At 41.2% G+C, this 22063-nt stretch overlaps 1 protein-coding gene across 2 annotated transcripts in view; it reads left to right on the top strand.

Moving 5' to 3' along the window:
• Positions 1-22063, top strand: part of Cog3 (component of oligomeric golgi complex 3) — a 56957-nt gene that overhangs the window by 18723 nt on the left and 16171 nt on the right. The window contains exons 8-19 of one of the 2 annotated variants that reach the window (XM_057786295.1): positions 1225-1305; positions 2766-2809; positions 3684-3810; positions 4580-4671; positions 5761-5900; positions 7100-7260; positions 9481-9586; positions 12859-12983; positions 15762-15851; positions 18199-18319; positions 20772-20860; positions 20969-21103. In XM_057786295.1, coding sequence (XP_057642278.1) covers positions 1225-1305; positions 2766-2809; positions 3684-3810; positions 4580-4671; positions 5761-5900; positions 7100-7260; positions 9481-9586; positions 12859-12983; positions 15762-15851; positions 18199-18319; positions 20772-20860; positions 20969-21103 — 1311 coding nt within the window. Of the gene's footprint in view, positions 1-1224; positions 1306-2765; positions 2810-3683; positions 3811-4579; positions 4672-5760; positions 5901-7099; positions 7261-9480; positions 9587-12858; positions 12984-15761; positions 15852-18198; positions 18320-18513; positions 19524-20771; positions 20861-20968; positions 21104-22063 lie in introns of those variants that run through there. The other variant, XM_057786296.1, reaches the window with a different exon arrangement.

Here is a 22063-nt window from a genome sequence, read left to right on the forward strand (position 1 = left end):
AGAAAGCTAAAAAGAATGTTTCAGGTAATGAAACTTTTATCACATTTTACACTTTATCAAATAGTGCTGAGTTATGTTCATATTTCTTGGACTTTTTTCTGTCTTTATTTGTCATGCAAATATAGTCAACCCTTAGAATCCATGACTTTGGCTGTGGATAACTATTACAGTGCCTTAATTATATCCAGGGCCTTGGACACACGAGGCAAGCACTCTGCCACTGAGTTACACATTCAGCCCATGGGGTTTTGAGATAAGGTATCACTGTGTTGCTCAGCCTGGCTTTGAACTTGTGGTTCTCTTGCTTCTTGGATGCTGGGATTACAGACATGTACCACCATATTGTGCAGGATGCGTATTTCTGTTGACTGTGACCTAATGCTTAGTATTGTATTAGAAACTGTATGGTAGAAAAAGGGGCTTGTGATGTCCTTGCTGTCATAGTGATTGTATTTAGAAATAGTAACTAGTAAAAATGATGAAAAAATTATTTACAAATTGGTGGATGCTAGGTACAAAAGTAACACATACTGAGTGGGTTAGGAAATAAGAGTTGAGCCATCTAGGGTGGTCATTAACATATTTCTTTCCCAATAAAAAAAACAAAGACTATATTTTACTTTTAAACTCACTGTTTAGCTGGACATACCTATGACCTATGCTGTTTGGGAGCGGGAGGCAGGAGGATAAGTAGCTCAAGGCTGCTCTGGGCTATGCAATGAGTTCAAGATAGTCTATATAACTCAGTTCTGTCTCACAGTAAAGGAAAACCAAGCCAAAGATAGTCTGGGGATGTTGTTTTGAGATAGAGTGGTGCCTAGAATGTGCCACGCCTTAGATTCAGTCCCTACTAGGGCAGAAGAAAGAGGTAATGGAAATTTCAAAACTTACTTTCTCAAGGACATGTACTGAATGTCAGAGATGTTGAAAATTTGGCTAGTGTCTTATACTCCATAAGTAATAGTCTAAGTCTGGATTCAGTTCTACTTACTGCCAAAAATCAAGTAATACAGGATAAAATTTAACTATAAAGGAGAGAGATGTTAACTCCATTAATTCTCACCTATAACAATTTTAACATATAACCTCTCATTAAGATTTTCTTTCCTAAGCTTTTGGTGGGAATGGAGGCCGAGCAGTAGATGTATGAAGTGGTTAATTTTCCTTTTCTGAGTAACTGTGTTTGCTAATATCTTTCTTCCCTATCCCCCCTTGTTTCTTCAGGATCCCTCATCAGTACCTAATGCAGACAATGCCTTCACACTATTTTATGTGAAATTTCGAGCTGCTGCCCCTAAAGTCAGAGTAAGTCTATTGACGTGTATTGAATATTGGTAGGAAAAATCTCAGCCAGCCCTTTGGGAGCTGTCGTGTGCCTCAGTCTTTTGCTTATTCCAGGGAATGAACTTGCATGAAAGGAAGGTGTTGCCCCTTTTACCTGACAGAGCAATTAAAGTCTACAGAGCAGGAATCTCTTTGCACTTCCTGTGATGTTCCAGGCAGTTTCTTGATGAAACTGTAGATTTGCTAAAAAACAAAAGAGAGAAAGGTAGTTGCTCATACTGGTTTGCTTTGTGCGGTCTCAGAGAAGTGAACCTTCCTGCCTGGGCGCTGATGTAGGCGAACAGCTGTTTGACTCCAGACTGTGAACTGGTGGCTGTGATTCTTTGGAAACAAATGCTGAACAGAATAGTTAATTTTGAGTGCATCTACCCACAGGGTAATAAACAACCACTTAATATGATGTTACATTCATTTATTTAATTTTTGTTGCTGCTGCTGCCATATATAGTAGTCCATGTCGGCTTCAAACTCACCATTGAGCCCAGCTGATCTGGAGCTCCCCAATGACCCTTTTCTTCACCTTCCCAAGTACTGGGATTCTAGGCACACCCAGCTTTATGCGTTGTTTTAAATGCTGCTTTCAATAATTTATTGAGTGTTTACTAAGTACTAGGTGATGTATAAGGCTCTCTGTGTACTTCCATCTATTATTGAAAAGTATTTAATGATAGAAAAATATTTATGAAATGTTTTTAAAAAGTAGATTATAGAGTTGAATAAATAATACAATTCCAGCTTTGATTAAAAAGAAAATGGGGGGGCTGGAAAGAGTTCATTGGTTAAAACCCTGGCTGTTCTTCCAGAGAATCCAGGTTTGATTTCCATCACCTACATGGCAGCTCACAATTGTGTGTAACTCCAGTCTTGGGAGCCAGTGCCCCTTTCTGACCTCCATGGGCACTGGTACTCACATGCATAGACACACATGCAGGGAAAGCACCATGCCTGTAAAGAAAATTAAAACAAACAAACAAAAATCCAAAATCCAAATTAAAAAAAATGGAGAGAGAGAAAGGAAGAAAGAAGCAAAATATGCTAATTGGGTATAAAAAAAATACTAAAAAGTATATACTGTGGTATTATTGCCTATTGCCTATATGTCATTTTTATGATTTTTAAAGCCTTTTCACACTGTTGTTTTTGGTGATTTTTTCTCCCTCCCTCCCTCCCTCCCTCCCTCCCTCCCTCCCTCCCTCCATTTCTCCCTCCCTCCCTCCCTCCCTCCCTTCCTTCCGACAGGGTTTCTCTGTATAGCTCTGGCTGTCCTGAAACTCATTCTGTAGACCAGGCTGGCCTTCAACTCACAGAGATCAACCTGCCTCTGCCTCCCGAGTGCTGGAACTAAGGGTGTGCGCCACCACTGCCTGGCTTACATTGTTTCTGGAATGAGGGAGACAGCCGTGTCTTTCTTTATCCTACAGGCTCTTATTGAACAGATAGAGCAGCGATCTGAAAAGATCCCCGAGTGAGTACTCAGTAGCCCTGTGGTCTTGTCATGCCCTTCCCAGTGTGCTTATGCCCTTCCCAGTGTGCTTATGCCCTTCCCAGTGTGTTTATGCCCTTCCCAGTGTGCTCATGCCCTTCCCAGTGTGCTTACGCCCTTGGCCATTTTGAGCAGCTGCCTCCATTTGTTCTCAGTCATGTGGTTTAGAGAGCAGTCTCTGGCGGGCTTGACTCAGCAAGTTTATGTGACAGTGTGTGTCCGTCTTCCTCAGGTAGGTAGATGTGAGAGGTCTCTATTGAAGAGAGCCCGTCCTTAAAAGACCAGTTTTTTGTATCACTTCATCTTGGCTTTTGTTCTATGTGTGCATTCCCAAGTGTTTAATGTGGGCAAACAAGAGGCTACCATTATGGCTTTAGAAGCCTGGCAACCTATTCTGGATTGAAATAAAAAATGTATACTCCAGTATTACTATTTTTTTTTAGTTAAAAAAAGTGTTGTATATTCATTGTCCATGGTGATGGGCTGGCTCATAAAGATGTTTTATATTTTTATTTTGATTTTTTGAGACAGGGTTTCTCTCTGTAGCCCTGGCTGTTCTGAAACTTGTTCTGTAGATCACCTGCCTCTGCCTCCCTAGGGCTGGGATTAAAGTCATGTGCCACCACTGCCCAATTCATAAATACATTTTAATTCAGGCATCTCTTGTGCTTTGACCTTATTCATGCTCCATACCCTTCCCCTTTCTCTATTCCTTGATAGTCCCCTCCTGTCCCCAGCTAGCCCCCTCTACTTTCATGTCGTGTGTGTGTGTGTGTGTGTGTGTGTGTAAATCTAGCCTCTACACAGGAGAGGGATCATGCAATATTTGTCTTGTTTTTTACTTGCCTTCCACCAGATACCAGCACCTGCTCAATGATATCCACCAGTGTTACCTTGATCAGCGGGAGCTCCTTCTGGGCCCCAGTATTGCCTGTACTGTCGCGGAGCTAACCAGCCAAAATAATAGAGACCATTGTGCCTTGGTAAGCGCCTGCTGGTGGGCACACCTTGCTCTTGACTGTTTGGTGCTTGCTTGCTTCCCTTCTTGGCAGCACTCCTTCCAGTGTGGCTCTGTCAGTTACTTTCTGAGCAGTTGCCGTTAACCTTATTTTTGTAGCACACAGTTTTGGGGAACAAAATAAGTCAGACCTGCCTCAGCAAGTTGTTATCATTCTGTTTCCCAGTCAACATTTTTTCTAGTTATGATAGTGGACATTAGCTCTGTTCAACTTTGTAAAATAGCCTCATGTTCATTTTTCTTGAAATATGATTTACAAGTACATTCTTCCTTGAATGATGAAGTTTCAGAGTTAGTGGATTTATGTTGAAAATGTAATCTTAGGTGTTTTTATGGTTGTTTCAGATAGAGTCTTACTATGCAACCTAGATTGGCCTTGCTGTTTGCTTATCCTGCCTTAGCCTTTTGAATGCTGAGATGACATGTTTGTGCCACCATGCCTTAGCTTAGTTTTTGATGCAGAGATGGCCTTTGTTTAGTGTGGTTTTAATTCATACTTTAGAAAAACACATAAAAGTTCTCTTTTAAGTACTTTTAAGTACTCCCTTTTAACTAGAAAATGTTTTATTTTATAATGATTTTGCAGTAATCCACTGAGAACTAGCCATTTCCTGTTTTCCAGAAAGTTGCTTCTGAATATATGTGCATAATCACTTTGTAAACAAAATATAGGCTTTATTTTGTAAGAGCTGGAATGTGCACCTTGGTAGGTGGGATGTGTTTGTTTATTGCAGGTTCGCAGTGGCTGTGCCTTTATGGTCCATGTCTGCCAAGATGAGCACCAACTTTACAATGAGTTTTTCACAAAGCCAACGGCAAAGTTAGAGTAAGTGATGTGTAGACTGGGCGCTTGTGGATAATATTTGATTTGCTGTTGATAACATGGTCTAGTATATTGTAGAAACATTCTACAATTACTGCAGCATTTGGATATTTTGTGTATGGAAACAGAATATTGATTATGATTATTTCTCAAGTCTACAAGAGAAGTAAGTCCTGGGACCTGGATTCCTTTATCTACACCAAGATAAAATAAATTCTGTGCATCTAACTAATGAACAATATTTAAAAATATAGACCTTATTTGATAATCTTTGTTTTCTCAAAGTGACTTTTAGGTCCACTGCTAGTCACTTGATTTCCTCATGTTAGCTATTTTTGACTCATAAAGATCCTAAGATTATGACTTGTGTTGAGGAAGAGAGAAATGGATTTCCTGATTTTGGTTGGGGTGATTACTTGGTGAAGTACTGTATATAGAAGGCTACTGTTGACAATCTGAAAAACGTATACTCCTAATCTTTTCCTTTCAAATGTCTAAAATTTTTCAAAAATACTTGGTATGGCCCAAAGTACTTTAGTTTTTTTTTTTTTTTTTTTGAAACTTTTGTTGTTGTTGTTTTGTTTTTAGGCAGTGTCTCTCTATATATCCCTGGCTGTCCTGGAACTCATATATAGACCAGGCTGACCTTGAACTCAGGGATCCGCCTGCTTCTGCCTCTCAAGTGCTGGGATTAAAGGTCTGCACCACCGTGCCCAGCTAGTGTTTTTTGTTTTTTTTTAGGTTTGAACATGTTTAGTGGTGGTGGTGGGGATAATGGTTTGATCTGCAGTGAATATAAAAGGAAATATCGTTTACTGAAATAATCTTTATTTTTTTTAAAGAATGTAAAATTATTGTTAAACCAAAAGTTATAATCAGTTGACTTGTGGTTGGGGGCAGCTAATTTGAATGAACTGTTACAGATTAAATACTGATTCTTTTCAAGCAAAAGCAGTTTACAAACCCATCCTTCCCCTCCCTCTGTAACATTCCTTTACCGTTTTCTATTTATTTTACTGGCTGGAAACTTCTAATACACGAAACTTCTAGTACATTGGAAAAATCCTGACAGTATTTTGTCTTTCCTTATAGTGAGCTTTTGGAAAAACTGTGCGTGTCATTGTATGATGTGTTCCGGCCACTGATCATCCATGTCATTCACTTAGAGACTTTGTCAGAGCTTTGTGGCATTCTTAAAAACGAGGTGCTTGAAGACCATGTACAGAACAATGGTAAGCACACAGGTGTGGTCACTCTGAGGACTCTTAATTGTGCTTGTGGCTTAGTGAATGTGAGAACAAATAGAGCTTTTCCTCCACAGCCTCAGCTCATAAACACTCAGTGTTTTTTTAAATGTTAAAATTTTAAGTAGAAGGCTAATGATTTGGAGCTTGGGTTGATACCTCACTCCTTTTCAAATCAAGATGTGTCTTCACTTGGAACTATCAAATGCTATAAATTAAACAGATAAGAAATTTAAAATCTGCTGAAGTCAGTAATAAAATACTTTTCATTTTGGCATTTGGAGTTCAGAGAAAACTGAGCTTTGGCTTGTTTAGCACACTGGAGTCAGCTTGCGTTACGCTTTCGGTTAGAAAGCGGGGATGGTTTCGCATGCTCAGGTAGGAATGAGCTCAGGGAGAGGCATTGTTCTCTCAGTCACCCTCAACTGTCTGACCAGCTGTTTGGTTGATGGCAGTAGGACACACAATTGTGACAGCTGTAACAGGTCCTATTGAAGCGGCCTGTGCTGTGGGGCTTCCTGCTGTAGGCACCGCGTGCTCTTCAAAGTTACTCTTTCTGTGTCACGTCTCACTGCTCTGACTGTAGGGTAGTTCTAAAGTGCTCTGAATGTGTTCCATTTGTGTGCAGTATCTCTAGTCCCCGACCCTTGGAAAGACAGTGCTGCTCATGTTTAACATCAGGGAGAAATACTGTATAAAGACAGTGCTGCTCATGTTTAACATCAGGGAGAAATACTGTATAAAGACAGTGCTGCTCATGTTTAACATCAGGGAGAAATACTGTATAAACTCATATTTCACTTTTCCTTTGTAAAATTGTTATAGCATCAGCTTACTTGTTAAATGGCATGTGGTAACCTTAGTAAGCTGCCTTGACTATCTTTTAATATTGGTCTGAGCTATGTAAATTAACTAGGTATAGTGCACTCTTAAAACCTAAATTAATTATGTAAATAACAGAAATAAATTTGCAGAGTCCTGGGAAGAAGGTGGAAGGACCAGTTTATTTCCCCATGTTCAACATGAGGAAATTGAAGCTGTCAAAATGTTCTAAGATCATTGAGTCACACCGCAAAGAGTTCAGCTCCGTCTCTCAGACAAGTCTGTGCAGTGTCTGAATGGTTTAGTTAAAGGGAGCACTGTCCTGCCTCTAAAGGAGTGGGTGACGGCCTTTTTTCTTTTTAAAGCTGAGCAACTGGGGGCATTTGCAGCTGGAGTAAAGCAGATGTTGGAAGATGTACAAGAGAGGCTTGTGTACCGGACCCACATCTACATTCAGACGGACATCACAGGCTACAAACCAGCGCCTGGAGACTTGGCATATCCTGATAAGCTAGTCATGATGGAGGTGCGGTTTCTTCACCTGTACTTCATCTTCTCCCTGATCCCACATGGCTTGTGGATATTTTGTTAAGATAGAATATTACTCTTTAGCCGGGCGGTGGTGGCGCACGCCTTTAATCCCAGCACTTGGGAGGCAGAGGCAGGCGGATCTCTGTGAGTTCGAGACCAGCCTGGTCTACAGAGCTAGTTCCAGGACAGGCTCCAAAGCCACAGAGAAACCCTGTCTCGAAAAACCAAAAAAAAAAAAAAAAAAAAAAAAAAAGAATATTACTCTTTAAACTATCACTCAAAATATAAAATCAAAATGCACTTACTTGCCATAAAAGTCATAGGAAATGAAACTAAACACAAATTGTTAATTTGTACTTGTGTTTGGTAGGCATACTATATAGTTTTCTCATTCTCAAATTTTAGATTGAATTAGTGCTTTCTTCATTTTCTCTTATTTCATGGTGATTGGCATGTAAGAGGGTTGGTAACATAGCAGCTGCCACAGTTAATGCTGGTGACATGACCCTTTGTCCTACTCCTAAATATGTATTGTACCAACTTTGGTTACTTTCTTTCTTTCTTTCTTTCTTTCTTTCTTTCTTTCTTTCTTTCTTTCTTTCTTCCTTCCTTCCTTCCTTCCTTCCTTCCTTCCTTCCTTCCTTCCTTTCTTCCTTTCTTTCTCTTTTTTTCTTTTCTTTTTTTTGTTTTTGGATTTTTAATATAGGGTATTTCTCTATGTAATAGTCCTGGCTGTTCTGGAACTAGCTCTTGTAGACCAAGCTGGCCTTTAACTCACAGAGATCCGCCTGCCTCTGCCTCCCATGTACTGGGATTAAAGGAGTGCGCCACCATCGCCCAGCTTCCAACTTTGGGTTTATGTCTTGAAGGCTCCAGTTGTCGCCATGACCCTCCTGACTGTTCCTGTACCTACATTTCTGTGACCTTTTAGAGTATTGGTGCTATAGCAGGGTTATGAGAGTCTGAAGCTTTTTCAGTGAGAACTTACAAATAGAAGTGAAAGTACATACAGGTAATAAATACCACGGTGAAGTCTCCATGACTCTGCTCAGTGTCATGGTCACTTTTACTCCCTTGCTCCCATCGATTGTTTTAGGGTGAGTTTGTTTCAGGCATTGCTTCAGGGCAGTTTTTGTTTAACACAGCCATGGCAGAATTTCTCACCTAAACACAGCAGAGTTCCTAAAATTCTGGTGTTTTGGAATCAGTAGCTGTTAATGCTTTTGTCACCTCACCTTATATTTTTCAGTATATTTTATTGCATAATCATTTGAAAGTAGTTTGAATACTTAAGATTTTTTTCAATTTATGTGTATATGCAAATGTGTCTACAGAGGCCAAAAGAGGGCGTAGGATCCCTGTGGCTCTGGAGTAACAGGCCCCTTGATGTGGGAGCTGGGAACCAGATGGGGGCCTCTGGAAGAGAAGCATGTGTTTTAGCTTCTGAGTCATTGCTCCAGCCCAAAGGTCCCCAGATACTTGACTCCTAAGCACATTAGTTTTTTTATGAATAAAAACTTGAATACACAGAATAATAAATAAAAGTCTAAAAAATGAAGTTAAGACTCCTCTCTACTTTGTTTTGTGTTTTATTTTTAGAACTGACTGTTTTGAAGAGACCAGGATTTGTCTTACTGTTTCTTAATGATTTTTTATTTGTTTTGTTCTTTTTTTGGGGGGGAGGATGTTTTTATATTTATTTTGTTTTGTTTTTAAAAATTGTTTTAATGTATTTCTTTTTTATTATTGTTAATTTTTTCCAATACAGGGTTTCTGTGTAAACCCTGGCTGTCCTGGAACTTGCTCTTGTAGACCAGGCTGGCCCCAAACTCACAGATTATCCACCTGCCTCTGCCTCCCAAATGCTGGGATTAAAGACATTCCCCACCACTGCCTGGTGTAGTTCCTCTTTTTTTTTTTGTTTGTTTTTTTTGTTTGTTTGTTTTGTTTTGTTTTGTTTTTTTGAGAGAACTTGGATTCACTCTGTAGGCCAGACTGGCCTTGAATTCATAGATCCACCTTCCTCTGCCTCCTAAATGTTGGGATTAAAGGCATGCTCCACTGCTGCCTGGTTTATTTCCTCTTTGTAATGAGTGGGTTCTTTAGGGTGATACTTGAATTTATAGGTCTTCCCAGAACATCTGCTCAGCTGGTCCAGATTGCAAGACATTCAGAAGAAAGACACTTCAATGTTCTTTCTTGTTTCTCCATGTAGCAAATCGCTCAGAGCTTAAAAGATGAGCAAAAGAAGGCACCCTCAGAAACTTCTTTTTCAGATGTCCGGTTAGAAGAAGGAGAGCCCAGCACTTTAAGAAAATCTGGTATGTTACAATGTCTTAACTTGTGGCATTTATTCATCCAGTTAATTAAGATTATCGAGGACTGTCTCTGGCATAAAAAGCAGCTTGTGCTTTCTTGATTTCTGGGAGCAGATGTGATAGATCCCAGATGTAACAGAGTAGAGTGAAGAGCTAGTGGGGTAGAGAGTGTGACGAGGTCAGGTACAGTTAGGTGGTGCCACCCCTGAACAAGGTGGTCCTGAGTTATCGAAGAAAGCAGGCTGAGGAAAGCGTGGTGACTAAGCCAGTAAGTAGCTCTCCTCCATGACCTCTGCGTTCGCTTCCAGGCTCCCACCTTGAGCTCTTGCCTTGGTTTCCTTCAGTGATGGACTGTGACACAGAAGTTAGGAGGTCACACAAGCCCTTTCCCCCTAAGTTGATTGTGGTCAGTGTTTTAGCATAGCAACAGAGATGCCACCCAGCAGGGAAGGGAGATAGAGCTGTGCCCTTCCAGTGTTCAGCCCTCCTGAGAATGTGGAATGTGGGTAGTGTTTTCACATGTGATGAGTGCATGCAGTTGCCATAGACGTGTTAATTGCATACCAGAACTAAAGATTTAGTGTGAACTAAAGAATGGAAAATACCATGGTAAAAATTTTTATTAGTTATTATTTTAAATTGATACTTGAGATTGATTGGATTAAATAAGACATTAAAATTCCATTGGTTTTACGTTTTGTGGTGGCATTTTCATGTACCACATTTCTGACTTATAATTTTATCATAATAGCATAACATACATAATGTTATGGTCATGTTGTCTTACAATTCTGAAAGCACTGTTTTTGAGCTATAGTAGGAGGGCTGGTTTAGTGATAAAGACTGAGGTGTGGTTGGTGCTTTGGGCTTGTAGATCACCCCAGGGCAGAGTCCAGCCATTGTTTGGAAGGGGGAGACTTTGACATTGCCCATGTTAAGGAGCCAATGGGGGCAGAGGAGTGAACTGAGCTGACTGAGAAAGAGTAGGCAAGTGTGATTGAAGCAGAGGAGGTGGTAAACAGTTGAGGATGATGACATCGGTAGAGGAGGGGCGCTGCTATAATGTGGTGGACTAGTGGGAGAGAGGAGAATTGAGGCAGTTGTAACAATGTAGTCCCAAGAGTGTACGACTGTCTGAGAAAGTAGTGGGATTAAAACTCACACTAAGGTCAAGAATGCATGTCCGCCGCGTGGTACCCGCAGTAGAATGGGAACAGGGGTCTGATAGCACGAGGAGCAGTAGACATGAGTGTAGTCATTGCCCTTCTTCCCAAGGGTGTGCAGCGTGAGAGAATAATAACCTCCCAAGAGGAAGACCAAATGTGTATGTTCATAAGGTAGAATGGTGATCTGACAGTGCTGTGGTCACTTTTCTGTGAAGACACCAGTTACCAGTCCCGTAAAGAGCACAGGCTTTCTTCTTATGTAGAGAAGTGAGGGGAGGGTGGTGGAGGACCTGCAAGAGGACCATAGGGGTTGCCCTGCCTTGGCAAAGTGACTCTGCCAGGAGACTCTCCCCTGGAGCAGTCAAATAGGATAGTGAAAAGTGAGCAGACACTGGCTGCAGCTTCAGAGCACGCAACTCTGACTTGGTACTTTGGGTTCTTTATATGGAAGGAGGGATCCTGCAGATAGTAGCTAGATTCTTCAACAAAGCTCTAGGGCCTCTACTGCCTACATGTCACGTATACATACATACATATATATGAAAGTGCTCTTGACCACTCAGCCATCTCACTAACCCTTCCTCTAGATTTTGTTTGAACAATCCAGATCTAGTTTTTTGTTTGTTTGTTTTGTTTTGATTTTTCAAGACAAGATTTCTCTGTGTATCCCTGTCCCGAAACTCACTATATAGACCAGGCTAGCCTCGAACTCACAGAGGTTCACCTCTCTCTGAGTGCTGGGATTAAAGGCATGCACCGCCACCACTCAGCAGATCTAGATATTTTTAAGAAATAATATTTATTTGGAACATTACTCATTCATCATAGACTTTTATTTTTGTATTATTGAAGAAAAACCCAAATATGTAGAGAAGTGAAAAGACAAAATGAACACACGTATGCACAACTTAGTTTTGAGGCTTACTTTTTAACAACAATGCATACAAACATACTTTGTCGGTAGAGTTTTCTTGTCTAACCTAAGCTAGCCTTGAAGGCTTAACAGTTCTCCTTTAGCCTCAAATGCTGGCATTAAAAGTGTGGCCAGTGCACCAGGACAGCTAGACACTATATTGTTGGTGTCCTTGCTTGACACTTTGCCTCAGGTAGTATTGCATCTCTTCGAATGAGGACATCTTTTATGTAACTACAAGTTACTGCGCTAAAAATATAAAGTTTCTTAAGACGTCCTTGAATAGTTCACATATAAGTGTTGCCTCTTGTTCCAGAGAAGTGTGCGCATGCCACCTTTGTAGTTGTTTTTAATCTGGCTCTGGATACTGGAGTGACTGTGACTCTCTTGCAGAGGTGGCCTTCTCTTCAGGCACTCCCACTGCCCCAAACTGCCTTTTCTGACCTGAATGGTGGGGACAATTTATCATGTGATAATACAGCTTAGAACTGAAGGCAAGGTGCCAGGCAAGCCAGCTTTGATCCATGTTCCTTTTAAAAACTGTCCTGTTTTACCGGGCCTGCAATAGGCTTATCATCTAGCCACTTGGGAGGCTGAGTCAGGGGGATGACAAGTTGAAAAGCTGCCTGAACTAAAGTGAGTTTAGGGCAGCTTGAACAACTCAGCAAGATCCTGTCTCAGAATGTAAGAAGTTGAAGAAGGGAGAGGAGGATGTGACTATTGCTCAGTGATGGAGCATTCGCCCAGAGTGCTCAGGCTCGGGTCTAGTCCTCTATACTGAAAAAAATTGATTTCTTGTCCCTCTCCTACCTTCATTGGTGCCCGTTACATATAGATCTACCTTCTAGAATCTGGTTGTGTTCCGTAAGTATGCTGTTGATTTATTCCATAAAGATTATTGATCATATTTGGGAAAAAATAACTAGTGTTGAGTGGTATTGAGCATACATGTATATGTGCACAGCTGGAATATGTGTGCCTATGTGTGCTCCAGGCTTTTCTCAGTCTTAACCCCTGCCTATACTGGTTTAGACTTCCTAGGGTATTTTTTATTAAATATGGAGCAGGGGAGGAAATTGATTTCTTCCAGCCACTGATAGCCAATGAGAATGAATAGTTTCTAGCTGCCATGTAAGTTACTGTATGACAGATACCCACATGCTTGGAATATATGTTCTTTCCTATTTGCATTTTAGGTTCAACAGACTCCCTCAATCCTAGACCGCAGAGCACAATTTCTCCAGCAGATCTTCACGGGATGTGGTATCCCACAGTGCGAAGAACGCTTGTCTGTCTCTCCAAATTATATAGATGCATAGATGTATGTGTGTGAATCCTTTTATCTTTACTGTGAATTGCTTATTCTATCATTTTCTTGGAATATTTTTAAGTTCTAACCTACTTTAAGAGTCTTGATGCAGTGCTGATATTCTTAAAGTCAGGATTTTTAGATATGCTGGCAACTTGAAGGTTGATCTAATTTAGGGCTCCTCGAAGCTGTGGGTAAGTTTTACTGTGTATTTGTATTTATATTTATATTTGTATCTTCCTGAGGACCAAGGCTGTAGTCTTCATCAGGAGTCCATGACCACAAATGAGTTTAAAGCTACTGATGAGTTTGTGTGTGAAACAAAGAGCTGTGGTAAAGAGTGTGGAACAATACATTGGAATGCCACATTGGCATAATGCTTAGTACTAAATGTAGCCACTGTAAAATGGTTTTTTGTTGCTGAGGCAGGGTCTTGCTCAGTAGCTAGCTCTAGTTGACCCTGATCCTGCAGATCCCTTTGCTGCAGCCTCCCTGTGCAGGCATTTCCGGTGGGCACCACCATGCCCAGTCCTGTAAATCCAGTTTTGACTTATTTTCAGCCACTATTCTTAACAGGTACTGCAAGAGTGCCTGTGTTCCTAGTCATGAGCTAAGTTTAGTCACTTGCTGAAGTTAGCAGTTTTTAAAGCGCCTTTTAGACTGTGTACTATTTTGGAAAACAGTTGTTTTAAGCATGCTGAGTTAATTACATGGTTTCCATTCCCTGCAGTGGCAGATCTAGCTACATATTTGCTGTCAGTAGTTTACATTTGAAACAAAATTGTTTTATAAACTTGGTTGTTTTGAGCTGGGCATGGTGGTGTACTCTGTAATCCCAGCACTTGGGAGACAGAGGCAGGTGGATTTCTGTGAGTTTGAGGCCAGTCTGGTATACAAAACAAGTTCCAGGATATCCAGGGATACACAAAGAAACCCTCTCTCAACAAACAAACAAACAAGCAAACAAAAATCCCCACAAAAACAAATTTGGTGGTTTCAACCCTGTTTCTTAATTGGCTGCTGTAACCTGCATGTGAAGAGATTGCATCTAGTAGTCATGTAATGAGTTGTTCAGACCCTGCTACTTTTTTAACAGTATGGCTCAAGAGGTGTGTACTCTGTATGTGTACACACACACACACACACACACACACACACACACACACACAGTGTTTCATACTTCAGACTCTTAGGACCAAATAAGGTCTCACATTTGTTCCATGGCATCAGTCAGTCAGTCACCCATACTACTCTGAAATAAACTGGTTCACAGATCTCATCCAGTGTGGGCTAGGGGGACATTTGGCATCTTTGCTTCTTTAGGTTCCCAGTAGGGAGTGATGCATGAGACCAGGGTTCAGAACTTGCTGTTATGGAGCCAAGATCCCAAGGGACATGTGCAAAGGTCATGCTCACACCCACCCTTTATAGCCCAGACTTCAGTGCACAGCTTTGTGGATACTGACAGGAAGGCCAGTCAAGGCACAGGTGCGTCCTGGGAGGTCACTTTGTGCTTTGGCGTGCACCTCAGGGTTGCCTGTTCTTTTTCCACTTACCTCATATCCAAATGTTTTGTTGTGTTTTTGATGCTGAGTCTCACTCTGTAGCCAATACTGCACTAGAACTGTGTAATCCAGGCCGGCCTCAAACTCTGAGCAATCCTGTCCCAGACTTCTGAGTACTAGGATTGTAGGCATGAGCAACTGTGTCCAGCTCTGAAGTAGAAATCTTTTGTTTTTTTGTTTGTTTGGTGTTTGTTTGTTTCTTCCCCATCCCTTGGACAGGGTCTCTAGTACTCCAGGCTGGCCTCCTCCTTGATAATGTCAGAGATTGTCCTGCATTGGGATTATGGCAGGTGCCTCCAAGCCTGGCTCTATTAAATTATACTTTATAATAAAAAAGGCTTTATGTGTGTAGGTGTTCTGTCTGCAAGTATTTCTGGGAATCGTGTGTGTGCTTGTTCCAGAGGAGGGTAGAGGAAGTCATCACAGATGAAACTGGAGTCAGATGGTTGTAAGCCCTTGTCTGGGTGCTGGGAATCAGACCTGGGTCCTCTGGAAGAACAGCCAATGCTCTTAACCACTAAGCCGTCTCTCTAGCCCCCATCTCTAAGAATTCGACCACAGTCCTTAGAATTCTTTGTATTTACGCACAGTACTCTGTAATTCGCTCGGTTTTTGGTCAACTTTCTCCTGTTGACTATTTGCATTGTTCTGTCTTCCTCCTGTTGTGAAGAACCTTGTATGCGAATCTTAAAGCACCCTCTATAGCCACCTGGGATACATGTTTAGAAGCTATACTAATGGTTTGCTTTGTAGTTAATTTTCAGCTTATAAGCAGCCTTCTAGCTGTGTGTGGTGGTGCACATATTATGTGAGCCCAGTACTCGGTGGCTGAGGAAGAAGGGTCTGGAGTTTGAGGCCAACCTGCACTGTTCTAGCCCGCTACATCAGATTGTACTTGAGTGGACACTGTGGCCAACCCTACCTGCCTACTAGATCTCTGTACCTTCCAGTGACCCCCACATGCTAGTAGTGAGTAGGTGCTGATATGTGTTCAGTAAAGAACATGTGAAGGTTTTAGGACGTGAATGCACATACGTTACAGAGCCATGTGACAGTCGACAAAGGTTGAATGGACGTGAAAAAATCTGAGGGAGAATGCTTCAGGTATTAATTAATCCAGTGATGAAGGGAAGTAAACATTGTTTTCTGCCTTCATGGCTTGTCATTTTCCTTTTTTTTTGTTTTGTGAAGGCTGCAGGCTGATGTTTCTCTCTTCTTCCACCAGAGGGCGGTGTTCCAAGGGTTATCACAGGAAGCATTGTCTGCCTGCATACAGTCCTTGCTAGGAGCATCGGAGTCTATCAGCAAAAATAAGGTTTGATGAAGCGTTAGGTGGAATTTTATTGCCTGTAATAGTATTGTGCAATTTGACATTGATTTAGAACCATGGGAATTTAAAGCAACTTGGCAGTAAGATTTGTTTGTTTAGTCGGAGTGAAATTTGAGACCCTTTGACGGAAACTGGTGTTCATCTCGTGCTCGCTCATGGCTGCACTAAGAGAGCGCACTGTGCTGATGTGCCAGAGACGTGCTGAGGCCTGATGAGTAGGGTCATGGTGAGGGAATGGCACTGCTGTTTCCCCAGAATGCCTAGAAAGTGTGTTCAAGGAGGCAGCAGTTCATCATCCCTACAGGATTTTGTTTGTTTGTTGGGTCTTTTTAAAAAAACAACAACAAACAAACAAACAAAAAACAGGGTTTTTCTGTGTAGCCCTGGCTGTCCTGGAATTCTCTTTGTAACCCAGGCTGGTCTCAAACTCAAAGAGAACCGCCTGCCTCTCTCTGCCTCCTGAGTGCCTGGGATAGGCTTCGCCACCTTGCCTGGCCATTCCTATGGTATTTTAAATAAATAGTCTAATGGTCTTACCCAGAGGAACTCAGCCAGTGGCTCTGAGGATAGGCAGTTATAGTCCTTGTGTTGTGTGACTTAAAGTCCTTGCCATGGTTTATGAACAGCATGGGCTCTGGGACTGGAAACTTGTGATGTGTGCTTCTCCCTCAGCCTTTTCAGAGGGGGAGAGCATGGGCAGCAGTGTTGCGCTCCTAGGCTCTCCCTAGAATGCCCACTCCCTGCAGAGACGTATTACATGTAGCCAAAATTTCACCATTGTGTGAAGTGTTTGAGCCTATGAATTCCAGATTTAGAAATTCGATTTCTAACTTCAAACTGGACATGTTCTATATGATGGATCGCTACACAGCAAGCTGCAAAATGTAAAGACGTGACAGAGTAAATGTTGTTTAACCATGTTAAGACAAAGGATAACGTAGAAAAAGATAAAGCCTGTGCTTTATGTAACAAAAATGCCCTGAAGCAAGTGGGAGACTGGGTGATCGCTGCCCTTATTCCCTGCACATTTCTTTATTATCTGTAGGTTTCGTACATTGAACATGTTTCTCAGCTCAATTAAGGAAGACTGACTTAATTGAAGAGGCTCTGGCCTCTTGTAACACTGTCGTTTCCTTTAAGCCCCTGAGCCTCTGTCCTCGTTCCTTTTAGGTCACCATCTTTATGTAATCTGTTTTCTGCATGTTATAAGGGTTTATGAGTGTCTGGAAACTCTCTGCTTGATAAGCATGGTTAGTGTATTAGCTTTTGTGGCTGAGATTGTGTTATTTTTGCCTTTCAACATAAGATTTTTTCTAGTTTTTTTAGGTAAATTATTATTACAGATATAAATTGAACACCTTGTCTGTAGTAAATGAACATGATACTATTTACTTTAGTTACAACATCTTTAATAAAGTAAATGAAGTCTAAATAGCCCAGTTTTTGCTGTCAAAAATTGTCCTTTTACAACTAGATCAAGTATTTAAAATGCATAGCATTTCATATTTATCTGCTGCTGTGTTCCACAGCTAAGTGAGTTTCCCTTGCCCATGTTGCTCGGTAGAGATTGTGTCTATTACAAGTTGGTGGAAGAGCGATCGAGGAGCTGCCACTTTGTTTATGAGTCTTTTTAGACTACTTATGAAGGATAACTTTATTAGAAATGTTTTCAAAATAAAGTTGTGCTTTGAGGAGAAGCCTTGCTTTATTAATACACAAACTTCTATCGTGAGGCCTGTAATTGTTATTCTGGGCCTTGGTCAGAACTTTGAGAGCTCCACTAAAGTCCCAGGGCCATAGCAGACAGTCCTGAGATAGCACAGGGTTTGTGTATAGACAGCCAATACTCTGTGGGTGGCAGGTAATCCAGGGTGGGGATGCCAGTCCACTTTATCTAGTGTTCTAGATATCAAAACCATGTGGAGCAAATGGGGAAACTCATTTGACTCCTAAGAGAAACCAGATGTCTGTGAGCGAGAGGGTTTAGACTCATCCTTTCCATGTTTCTGCTGCTTGGTGTGACCCTTAGGTTGCAGCATTGTTACATCTGCACCACGTTAGCAGGCTTGAGTTTTCATTCTAGCCTTTGTGTGGTTTGCTCTCTTGGATTTCTTGAGTAGAGCAAGTGATCATGTTCAGAGTTTCAAGTTGAATTTTCCAGAGAACTTTGGCAGGTGTGACTTTGGCATAGAAAGTTTATTGTACATCAGAACAGTGGCACCTCAGGGCTGTAAATCTACGTAGATTTAAATGTTGAATGCTAGTGTATTTTATATGTTCCAATTTTGATATAATCTGTGATAATATCCATTTCTTTTGTCTTATAATTTAGACTCAGATTGATGGACAACTTTTCTTAATTAAGCACCTTCTGATTCTTCGAGAACAAATTGCTCCATTTCACACTGAATTCACCATTAAGGAAATTTCCCTGGACCTCAAGAAAACTAGAGGTACTTTGTTGTCCTGGCTGGCACATATGGGTGTTTGACCTGTCCAGGTGTGTCAGCCTAGGCTACAGGTTTATTTTATGTTCATCTGCAATTTCTTTTGCATGCTTTGCTTGCTAAATATGTTACTTATTCATACTAAACTGAGCTGACGATACCCTAATTACTTCTGATTTGTTGTATTTTCTTCATGAAAGGAGCTATTTCTGAAGATTTCCATGTACAATACAGTTTAACTCTCCTGGGCCCTTCCACATATTACCATAAGCAACTATCAGATGAAAATCAATATAATAAATACTTATAAGATAAGTAGAATGTGTCAGCAAATAGGGATTTATTCAAGTGTCTAAGAGTCAGGTTTTATTTCTGGCTGTTGTGTAAACTTGAACTGAGGGGCAGTTAATTTCTATAGCCCATCTTCTCCTGTGTAAAAGAAGCCAAGGACGTCTTGGTACTTTCATTGATTACCAAGATCATTAAGAATGAAAATGAATACAAAGACGTCACTGTGTTTAAGATAACATCAAAATGGAGATGCTTATTGTTAAGTAAGGTGATGTGAAATATGTAGGAATTTGACTCATTTTGGGAAAGAGGATTCATTTCTCCTAATTTTTGTTTTTGAATTAACAATCTTTTTTAAAATGTGTTTTGCTATGGGTGTCGAGTGTCCTGGAACTGAATTTATAGACAGTTGTGAGCTGCCATGTTGGTGCTGGGAATTGAACCTGGGTCCTCTGGAAGGACAGTTAGTACTCTTAACTGTTGAGCCATCTTTCCAGTCCCGAACTAATAGATTTTTAAGAGATAAAAATACAAACAGTTCAAGCTCTTGATTGTAAATAGTTAAGGACACATTATAAATATTATTTGTTTCCCTTACAGATTTTCATCTTTTTTCTTACTGATTTCTAGAGATTTAAGCTCTATTCCTTAGGCATTCATTTGTATAATGAACTAACTCCCTCTCAATCTTGTGACTCTCATTATTGTCTGTGTCCTGTGATTCAGAAATGCCTAATAAAGAATCCTGAAGATAGCAGGCTTTTAGTTCCCTTATCACTGTGGTCATCTGAGAGAGGACATGTTTGACTCAGCCGAGTTCTGTGTTCTCCTGATTAGTCATATCAAAGCAGTTGGCCCTGTATTTCTCCTCCAAATCTATTATATGATCCTCACAGTAAATGCTTTTTGGCTTTGTCTTCAATTTTAAATAGGATTCAGGTTTTCTGGGCTTTGCTTTTAAAGAATATCCAGTTTTTTTTTTTTTTTTTTTTTTTTTTTTTTTTTTTTTCCCTTCGATTTTTCAAGACAGGGTTTCTCTGTGTAGCTTTGGAACCTGTCCTGGAACTTGCTCTATAGACCAGACTGTCTTCAGACTCACAGAACTCTACCTGCCTCTGCCTCTTGAGTGCTGGGATTAAAGGTGTGTGCCACCCACCGCCCAGCATGCCCTGTGTTTTAAAGGTGTATTTGCACAAGGAGCTTCTCTCCCCTTGCTCCTGGTTGGCTCCCTTCTCTTGGTGTGAGCTATGATAACGGGGCACTTACCTGTTTGGAGCTTGTGGCTGCTGCTGGCCTTTATTTGGGAATAGGATGAAGCGTGGCTGTTTTGTTTCTTTCTAGTCTGTGTGTTGCTGCCACTTGGTTCTGCTCTAAGTCTGCTGAGATGTGAGAGAATGAAGTGGACTATGATTTGATAGGATTTCTTTTCCCACCGTATTATGAAGGTCATGTGGTTGGTGACTTGGCTCTGCTCACTGTTGTGAAGTCTCTCCTTTTCACTAAGACCCAGGTAGAGGCAGTGCCTAGGGCTGGGGCATGTGCTTGCAGGCTGGAGCAGTGCGCGCTTTGCTTTCTTCATTCAGGAAGAACAAAGCCATAGTCTTTTAAAAACTGTCCCTAAATAATACTTACTCTCTTAACTTTTAAGCCTCTAACCTCTCATGACTAATGGTATATCTTATTGCATTTGAACATCAATGAGACCTCAGTTAATACTCCGAGAGAGTCTAGTTAGTCTGGAGGTTAAGGGGTAAATATGTCCTCTTGGTGTTTTCTTCTTGGCTGACACATTTGTTTATTCACTGTCATTCAAGTAAATAAATTTCTGTGCCAGCCAAGATCATAAAGAAGCTGGGTAAGTATATGCATTTTTAAAAAATTCTCCTTAACATCTAGAGACAAAGTAGTGAAATTCTGTGTGTTATCCTGCTTATCATTTTTTTTTCTATAAGTAGATCATTGTGATTAATAGTAATTTGTAGCTGTGACTTTTGGAAGTGACTGTGTGGGCATATGGTCGTCACTGCTGTCACTCACTCTGCCCTTCCTGAAGGGACCTAGTGAAGATGAGTACTTCCTGCCTTGACAGCAATAGAGAGCTAGTGTTGCCCAGGGCTTCTCTGTTGAACCTGTACATGTTCACTGGACAAGTAATTTTGTTTCACAGATGCAGCATTTAAAATCCTGAACCCTATGACTGTTCCGAGATTTTTTAGGCTGAATAGCAACAATGCCTTGATAGAGTTCTTGTTGGAGGTGAGAAGGAGTCTGTTTCATTGGTGGTGGGCGCTAAATGGTATTCTTTCCATGTCTGGTGACTCCTAGGCACATGCAAACAGAAGGAAATTGCCTTATCTTTTTCAGGGGACTCCTGAGATCAGAGAGCATTACCTCGATTCTAAGAAGGACGTAGATCGGCACCTGAAGTCAGCCTGTGAGCAGTTCATTCAGCAGCAGACCAGGCTGTTTGTGGAGCAGCTGGAGGAGTTTATGACAAAGGTGCAGACTGTTTTAGTCCTTTCTTCTTTGAGTTATGGAAACAGTGGTAGGAGAGTGAGTCCAGCTCTTACTGTGTCTTTTAGGGAAGCTATCACAAAAGCTGGTTTACAGCTCTGTATGTGAGCTCACCAGCACATAGTTTGAACAGACACCGCAGAGCTGGTTGTAGTTGAGTCCTGTTTGGTGTGTCCTGTTGTCTACACTGTCATCTTCTCTGTGCTGGCTGGGGCTCTCACAGTTGGCTGAAATCTCCCCCTCCGACTTCTGTTTGGGGTCTGTGAGGCAGTGGTCAGTTTATTTTCATTTTTTGGAGACAGGTTCTCAACTTCAGACTGGCCTTGAACTTGAATTTCTGCCCCTCCTGTCAGTGTCTCCCAAGAGCTCAGCTCAGTTTGCTTCCACACCTGTTATACAGCTCGGGGCCTTGTGTGCTAGTGCAAGCCCTCTGCCAGCTAACACGTGCTTATGGTTCTGTTTGCTCATCTCAATATGTGCCATTTGATTATAAGCCTCATTAACAATATGTTCTCATCTTGCTTCTGTGTTCAGACTCATTTAAAAAAAATGCAAATATAGCTTGGCACAACAAAACAAGCCATGCTTGTTCACAGAGGGCATTTTCAGCATTCAGGAGACTTGTTTTTGATCTGACTTTGTAGATATGAGTCCAGTCCCCTTCACAAGCTACAGATCAGTTCCTTTCACAGCAGAGTGTCCCTGTCACAAGGTGCAGACCAGCCTTTTCTTGTGTGCTCCTTTCCTGAGATCCGTGATGAAATACTTCATTTTCATTTTCTTGAACACCCCCTCCACTACCACCCAAGGCAGAGTTTCTCTGTATGCTTGACTATCCTGGAACTCACTCTGTAGACCAGGCTGACCTTGAACTCATAATTTTCTTGAATTCTTACCATATCCCTGGCTCCCAGACTTTATTTCACAAATTGAGAAATGAAGTTT

This window comes from Chionomys nivalis, chromosome 12 (genome assembly GCF_950005125.1).
Source record: "Chionomys nivalis chromosome 12, mChiNiv1.1, whole genome shotgun sequence".
Lineage (NCBI taxonomy): Eukaryota > Metazoa > Chordata > Mammalia > Rodentia > Cricetidae > Chionomys > Chionomys nivalis.